The following is an 8,190-nucleotide window of genomic DNA, read 5'->3' on the forward strand; positions in this document are numbered from 1 at the left end:
CAAATCTTTACCAAAAATCACCAGCCATAAGGTAATAAATATTTTTAATTATCAAAACTCTCCGCATTATTCCAATAAGTCTTTGTAATGGTTTCTATGATTACCAAACTATTTGTCAATTATATCAAATACTATCAACAAGATGAAATAGCTAATTTGTAAACAGTCTCAACTATAGATATTATAACAAAAACCCTAAACCGTATAAGTACTTTGGTACTCCTTAGAAAAATGCCTGATAATTTTGGTCATTATTTAGTAGCGTTAGAGCATCTTTAATGGTAAGCTAAATGTCATATTAGTTTATCATGATACATAGTTCTCATTGGTTGAAAAAAATGGGGCCCATTTTTGCTAAGCTAATGGTTAAGCAATTTAGCTCTATAGAGCTAAATTGCTAAACTAAATCAATAGCTAATATGCAAAACAATGGTAAGCAAGTAGCTTAAAACTTTTGCTATTTACTAGCAAATCCCTCAAATTGCTAAGCAAATGACCATTAAAGATGCTCTAACGACTTCTACGAAAGTTAGAGAGTTAATAATTAAGTCAAGCAAGGTCTACTTCTATCTATGGAAAGCAAAAGAAACATAACCGAGGAATCGATAAATAATATTAAAAAAATGTGAAGACTTAGAATAAGCAAGGTCTACCCCAAAAGCAAGGTCTCAAATTCCAAATTCCATTCAACGCGCAACATGGGATTTTTTTTAATCTAATATTTTCGTTGTCCATATTATACCATTGGAAATTGCCTCTATATTGAAGATTCATAGTTACAACATACATGTCCGCATACATGTTATAATTACATACTAAATAAACAACATGAAATAGCAAACTTTTTACACTTTTCAATCATATATAAACAATATATTCGTGACCCTTTATACTTCAGTTGGTGAAAATTGCCGTGTTCATGACTTTAAAAAGTTATTTTGGTCGTACTCGTTGAGTACGCAGCTTCGATCGGTTACTCTTTTTTGTCGTAATGTTCTCTTTTTTTTTTTTTATTCGTCGACTAGTTTTGTTTCCTGCAATCTTCTCCAATATTTCTCTGTTTTTTTTTGTCAATACGTCTCGTTCGGGTCAGCAATAAATAATATGAGATCGTCCATGCTATTTTATAAATAAAAAATTAGCAAAATAGCCAATTCAAACCTTATGATTTGCTATTTAGCCAAGGTTTTATAAATACTAAGTAAATAACCATGCTGATGACATGGCCCAATAATAGGTTTTTTATTTCCGAAAATTGCCCATGTGCGTTTGAATTTTGAATTACATATTTGAATTTTCGGATTAAATTTTTTCCCGAATTTTTTTTAATTGTTTTCCTGATATAAGTGTGAACATGATTTAGTCAATTTATGATTCCCTTTATTTTAGGAACTAAATGGACGTGGAAGTTGTAATTTATTTGTTTCTTTTTATATATTATTTATGATATTTTCGGCCAGAAATATATTGTATCGTTTATTATTTAAATTCTTGTTCCTAATGCCCAGAATTTTTCAAACGTTGTTACATCTCTCTTCTCGCCATGTCTGGTTTTTCGCTTATTGAATCAGGTGATGAAAGTTTCTTATTTTTTATTTCATTGTTGAGCTTTATCACAGTTTAATTATTTATTTACATATATTTACGTTGGTGCTATAACGCAGTTAAGCTTTTTGAAAGCCAGTGGCGGGAGAATCACAATTCAAGTGGTGTAAATACATAATGTAATTTAAATGATTTACAAACTGTTATTTACGATGATCTTGATTTGAAAAACTTCCCAATAAATTTTGACGTTAATGTCAATAACGTATTTACGCGAAAGGATGTTCTTGTGGCCGCTATGAGCATGATTGCACTTCGTGGTAACTTTAAATTCCGGGTTCAGAGATCTAGCAAAACCCGATATACTATTGTATGTTTGAATGTTGGATGTTGCTAGATAATGAGAGCGTCTATATGTTCTTCATCAAATATGTGGGTTATTATGACGTTTGTAAAATAACATAATTGTTACGGATCTTCCGTTGTTCATAAACATAAGCAGGCGTCGTCGTCGTTGATAAGCAAGTGTATTAAAGATGATTTTAGGGGCTCAATGGCTGATAAAATTTCAGCAGTTGGTGTTGTTGAAATAATGAAGACTCGATATAAACTTGATGCTAGTTATTTCAAGGCGTGGAAGGGACGTGCAGAGGTGCTAAAAGAGTTGCGTGGTGACTACGAAAAATCTTACAGTCATTTACCTATAATTGGTGATTTGATTGTTGAAAGAATCCAGGTATTTTCGAATTTTAAGTATCACTCTCTGGCTTTGATTTTTTCTGGAAATGTATGTTGCATTGTATTTTTATTTACATTGATTTACAACCTTGGCAGTTAATATATCATAACTGATTTACTGTTTTGATATTTACACAGGTTCATAATGTGTTACAGAAGTTAATCCTGATAAGTCATTCAAATATTTTTTCTTGGCTCTTGGGGCTTCGGTCCATGGATTCCAGTATTGTAGGCCTGTTATTTCGGTGGATGGCACATTTTTTAAAGGGAAATCACATGGTACGTTGCTTTTGGCGACTGCTCAGGATGGGGATAATCATTTGTTCCCACTGGCTTTTAGTATTGTTGATTCTGAAAATGACAAATCTTGGAATTGGTTCATGGTGCAATTGAGGCATGTTTATGGGGTTAAGGAGGACTTGGTATTTGTATCGGATAGAAATTTGTCAATCCCTAAGGCAGTTCATGATGTATTTCCTGAGGCCAAATTTGCTATATGCATGCAACACTTATGGGCTAACGTGAAAACAAAATTTGGGAAGTCTTTCATTCAGCCTCTGTTTTATAGGTGTGCTAAGGCTTACACGCCGAAAGAGTTTGATTTCTTTTTTAACATTATCTCGTGCTCTAATAAGAAGATCAAAAAATATTTGCTGCGGGCCAATCCAGAATTCACTACTACAAATTAACATATTGGGTGCGGAAGGGTATTAGGTGCGACATGTCGCACCTAATAGTCGCACCTAAGCTAATATTAGGTGCGACATGTCGCACCGGATACTCCACCAGGTGATAAAAATTTCGCTAATTTTTAGTGGTATCCGGTGCGACACTGTCGCACCGGATATGTTTTTGTCGCACCTAATGCCTTTCGGTGCAACTTTGTCGCACCTAATACTAATGGGTGCGACGATTGTCGCACCCAATAGTTTTAAAATTTAAAGTTGTCAGCTATATTCCCCCGAAATTTTTTGGGTTTCGGATTTCATATCCGGTGCGACACTAGGTGCGACATGTCGCACCTAATATGTGTATTAGGTGCGACAATGTCGCACCCAATAGTTTTAGGGTATTATAAATACCCGAGACTCCTTCTTCCTTACCCGAGTTTTCAAATCTGTCTCTCTCAATCTCACTCTCTCTCTCTCTCTCTCTCTCTCCGACCAGCCTCCACTCGGCCGTGAATCTCCGGCGACTTGCGTTCCCTCCGCCGTGAATCTCGCCGTCCTCCAAGGTACGCCTCTCTCTCTCTCTCTCTCTCTCTCTCTCTCTCTCTCTCTCTCTCTCTCTCTCTCTCTCTCTCTCTCTTTGTCTCACCCTCTCTCTCTCAATCTCATTCTATCCTTTCTCCGACCAGGCCCGTCCCGCCGTCCGCGACCATCTCCGCCCCGCCGCCCGTGACCAGCACCCATCCCTCATCTTCGCCATCTCCTCGGCCCTCCCGCTGCCGACCAGCCTCCACTCGGCCTATCACACACTCTCTCTCTCTGACCAGCCTCCACTCGGCTTATCTCCGGCGACTTGCGTCCTCTCCGTCGTGAATCTTGCCGTCCTCCAAGGTACGCATCTCTCTCCCTCTCTCTCTCTCTCTCTCTCACCCTCTCTCTCTCAATCTCATTCTGTCTCTCTCCGACCAGGCCCGTCCCGCCGTCCGCGACCATCTCCTCCCCGCCGCCCGTGACCATCTCTGCTGAACCCGCTTCCGAGTCTCCTCCGACAACCCCCTGCGAGGCACCACCACTTGTCCCCTGTTGAACTCCGAGCCCCCCATATCCGACAGCCCCCTGCGAGACACCACCGATCAAGTCGCAGCCAGAATCAGAGATTCCGAGCCTAGTATTTACATTCTAATTTATGTAATGCACTTATATCTAATTATTTTGTATGAGAACTGAAGAGAGAAAGGTTTTGAAATTTTGGTCTAGACTCTAAATTAATTTTTATGGCAGTACCATTCTTAGCATGTTTGTGACATTTGTTTTTGACTTGTGAGTATTCTTATTAATTTATTTCACGATGTATGTTGCCGCAGCTCGTCCCCGACTTGCCGCAGCCCGTCCCCGACCTCGCCGCAGCTTGGTCACTCAAAGCTCCGCGTCGTATCTCGTTGCCTCGTCATCGCCTCGGAAAAGGTTAGTTATTTGTAATTAGTAATATTTTTACATTATTTAATATTTTTAGATTATTTCATATAGATTAATTAGTAATATATATGAAAATATAGCTTTGATTAGATGTTAACACGTTTAGTTAATTAATTAATTAGTAACATGTTTAGTTAGATTAATTAGTAATATATATGTAAATAGTAACATGTTAGACTAGATGAAAATATAACTTTGATGAAAATAGTAACGTATAGTAATTGTCAAATTTTTTAATAATATGTAACATGTGTGTAACATGTGCGGGAACTTAGTGTTTTTCGGTCTGAAAACTGTGTGCCTTACGGGATGATGAAGCCGATAGTTTTAGATGACGACCAAAAAGAGAAGGCGGCGTGGTACATTTTTACCAATTGTCCAGAAATTGTTCTGTATTTGATGTAAGGGGATCTTTTATTTAAATATGTACATTATCTAGCTCATTGATTTACATCTAATTATGTAATGTTAACAGTGAGCATTTGGAACTTATACAAAATAACTCTGAAGCGGGAACCGCAGATTCTGATATCGAAGCAATGCACAGAAAATAATTCAAAATTTGGTTTGCGAAAAAGGTAAACTGAAAGGATTCATTTGCTGAAAGCATACTAAAATTGCTAAAATGACATCATCTTAATTTGCATATTTCAGATTTTTGACATGAAAGTTAGTGGCTCCAACGTGTCTGAAGAGCTTTACGCATTGTCTACGGGATCTATGCAAATTGCTCATCAGTATCCGAGTTGCTTTGTGAATGGCGTGAATTTCATCACTCGTCGTCGTGATAACCAACGGATCACCCAGAATAGCGGTGTTTGTGTGCCCATGAACGACTTCAGCTTTTACAGTCGAATGGAAGACGTAATCGTGCTGAACTATACACATAAATGTTGTGTCGTACTGTTCAAATGCATATGGTATGGTGACAAGTACAATGCAGGACTTATAGTGCACGTTGATAAGACCACCGGAGCAACGAGTTCGTATACCGCCAAAGAGTGGTTTACAGAAGAGCCGTTTATACTGGCGACTCAAGCGAAGCAAGTGTTTTACATCCAAGATCTCGTTAAGGGTCGCGAATGGAAATCGTTCAGGAATGCAATCAACGGGGGATATGGGACATTCCTGAAGTTGATCCGACCACTTCAGCATCGATTCCATTGACAATAGAATTGTCAAATATCGACTGTCTTAATCATCGACACGAAACAGCTACGGCCGAGCTTGTTACTGTTGTTGAAGATGATGAAGAAGATGAGACGTACGCCGTTTTTTAGGAAGACGATGTTGATGTCGATACTAACATTACATCGAGTGACAACGATGAATGACTAACACCATGGACACGAAGTCATTTTCCAGGAAAGAGGTTTAATGTGATGACTACCAATATTTCGGAGTGCTTGAATGCAGTTTTGAGAGAAGCAAGAGGTTGGCATGTGGCCATGCTGGTTTTGTGTTATCCTAGTCTTATTCAAGATTGGTTCAATAAGAAAAGACTTCTCATTCCAAAAATGCAATCTGGCCTTACAAATACTGGTCTCAAGATGCTATATGAGTCCCAAGAAGCTGCAAGGACTATGAACGTAAGTTTATAATGAATGTTGTGTAAATAACTATAAATAAAACTGATATTTACTAACGTTCAACTATTTACAGGTTTATGCTATTAATGAGTGTCAGTTTGAAGTTGTTGACGGTGCTAGACGTTTGATTGTTGACACCAACACTAGATATTGCAGTTGTAATTATTGGCAACTAGAAGACTTTCCTTGTGCTCATTCTGTAGCTGCTTTATATCGTAGGAATTTGAGGCCCATTGATTATGTACCTGCATATTATTCTCAACAAAATTATTATGCAACGTATGCCATAGATGTAGTTCCTGTTTGCCATGATGGAGTTTGGGAGCTGCCAGTAGATGCTGTGACAATACCACCACCAGTTCAGAAACGTTTAGCTGGGCGACCTAGAGAGAAAAGGTTTCGTTCTAAGTCGGAAAGAGTTCAGCCATATCGTCAAAGATGTAGCAAATGTGGACAACTAGGCCACAATAAAAGAGGATGTGTGTAGTCATGTTGTTTTTTAGCTGCTGTTTATTTAAGATGCTATTTATTTGTTGAACTTTTGTTTTTAACTAATAAAGCTGTTGAACTCTTTTGTTTGAATTTTGTTTTATTAATTACTATTTTAATTTATTAACTACTCTGTAAATATAACTACAGTAAATAGATATCTATATGGATCAGTAAACCTATGTAAATATGATCAAACCGCCGATTTGTTAATATATATTAATAAGTTGTAAATATCTCTTGTAAAGTTTAGTTGATTTCTGTAGGGATCAGTAAACTTATGTAAATAATGATGGTTGAGTGTTCATTTACAATGCGTCGACAGATTATTTAATATGCCCAATATTTACTCAGATTTACTGCAAAATATATCAACACCTATTTTTCATTCTAACATCCAAACACCCAAAATTCTAAACGCATTCATACATACGTCATTCTGCCCAAACACCCAGATTTACATACGTCATGATTCATTTTAACCAATAACATCAAAATATATAGGTCTTAGAAATGACAAAGTTTACTGATATGTATGTTTCTTTGGATTAACGAATAATACAAAGTACCAAAAGAGTTAGCAAACAAAAATCTCAAAATACACGCCATTAAGTACTAGAATAAACTTGTAAATCCGGATGTTGAATTAAAAAGCAAGATAAACGGTTAGACATCGTCGATGTTGAGTGAGAAACTAGGCTGGCTGCTTGGATTCTCATCAACCTGCTTTGTTCCTTTCTTCTTCGTGACATATGGGGAATGTAGCATTGCTGGTTTCTTTATAACGCGTTTAGGTCTCTCATTGACGGCAAGCTTCAATGCAACTGGTTCGCCGTTCTTCTTGAGACGCTTTTTCACCCTTGTTTCTTCCTTTTCGGTTGGAGCTTTTTCGTCACCAACCTGGGGGACCTGTGTCGCAGCAACGATGTCAACGTTATCCAGCATATATCGCCAATCATCTTGTAATCTCTTCAATGAGTCCTGGAAATATTTTTAATAATTTATTTACAAAAAGCCTTAAGTTGTAAATATAAATTTGTTTAACATACTGGGCTGTAATTCACTAATTTGTCTGGTCCCAACAGAGGTGATATGTCATGCTCCGCAATGTCCTGGTTAACGATTGCCATAACATGGTTCATATAAATATTAAAATTACTAGTCAAATGAGAAGATTTATTTTTGTTTGAAGTTTTATTATTTACAAACATTACCGTGCCCTCTTTTTGGATGTTTACGTCTACGTACTCAACTGGCTGAATTGAAGATTGTCCATCCTCTCTTTGATTGTTATTTTTATCTTTCTTTGATCTCATTTTCATCTGTAAAGTTGTAAAAAGTATAGATTATAATTCTTGTAGGTGTTTCATATCTAATAGATAAACAATTGGTTTTTGTTATTGAAGAGGAAGCTATTTCCATACCAATTTTGTCAATGTCAATTGATATGACTTGATTGCCTCTTCCAATACTTCTTGTTCAAGTTGTGCATTAGCGGTTGTGCCGTGATGCTTGTCGCCACTTTGGTTTGTACAACGGTGGCGTCTTCAACCTGTTCGCATATGTAAATACAAATGAATATAGGGATACAATGTTAATCTATGTTAATACAGTTGCATGTGCCAACTTTACTTGTGTCATTTCTTTTTCAGTACTGACGTGTGTCATTTCTTGTTCAATCTGTG

The 8,190-nt window shown here is 37.1% G+C and overlaps 1 protein-coding gene across 1 annotated transcript; it reads left to right on the forward strand.

The window, feature by feature from the left end:
• Positions 1-2,098: 2,098 nt before the first annotated feature.
• On the forward strand, positions 2,099-6,503 carry LOC149383797 (uncharacterized). Its single transcript, XM_089627912.1, has 8 exons — positions 2,099-2,281; positions 2,422-2,506; positions 2,551-2,804; positions 3,641-3,842; positions 4,064-4,119; positions 4,316-4,415; positions 5,844-6,016; positions 6,090-6,503. Exons 1-8 carry the CDS (start codon positions 2,099-2,101, stop codon positions 6,501-6,503), a joined length of 1,467 nt encoding a protein of 488 aa, XP_089484038.1.
• The last annotated feature ends 1,687 nt before the right edge of the window (positions 6,504-8,190 follow it).

The sequence above is a fragment of the Urtica dioica genome, chromosome 10 (genome assembly GCF_054948205.1).
Source record: "Urtica dioica subsp. dioica isolate 48M chromosome 10, U.dioica_male_clone48M_v1_H2, whole genome shotgun sequence".
Lineage (NCBI taxonomy): Eukaryota > Viridiplantae > Streptophyta > Magnoliopsida > Rosales > Urticaceae > Urtica > Urtica dioica.

Coding starts and splice junctions, on each gene's coding strand:
- LOC149383797 (XM_089627912.1), top strand. CDS start 2,099: ATGGCTGATAAAATTTCAGCAGTTGGTGTTGTTGAAATAATGAAGACT. Junction 2,805..3,640: donor TGCAACACTTATGGGCTAAC/GTGAAAACAAAA, acceptor TTCTCCGACCAG/GCCCGTCCCGCCGTCCGCGA. Junction 4,416..5,843: donor TCGTCATCGCCTCGGAAAAG/GTTAGTTATTTG, acceptor GCTTGAATGCAG/TTTTGAGAGAAGCAAGAGGT.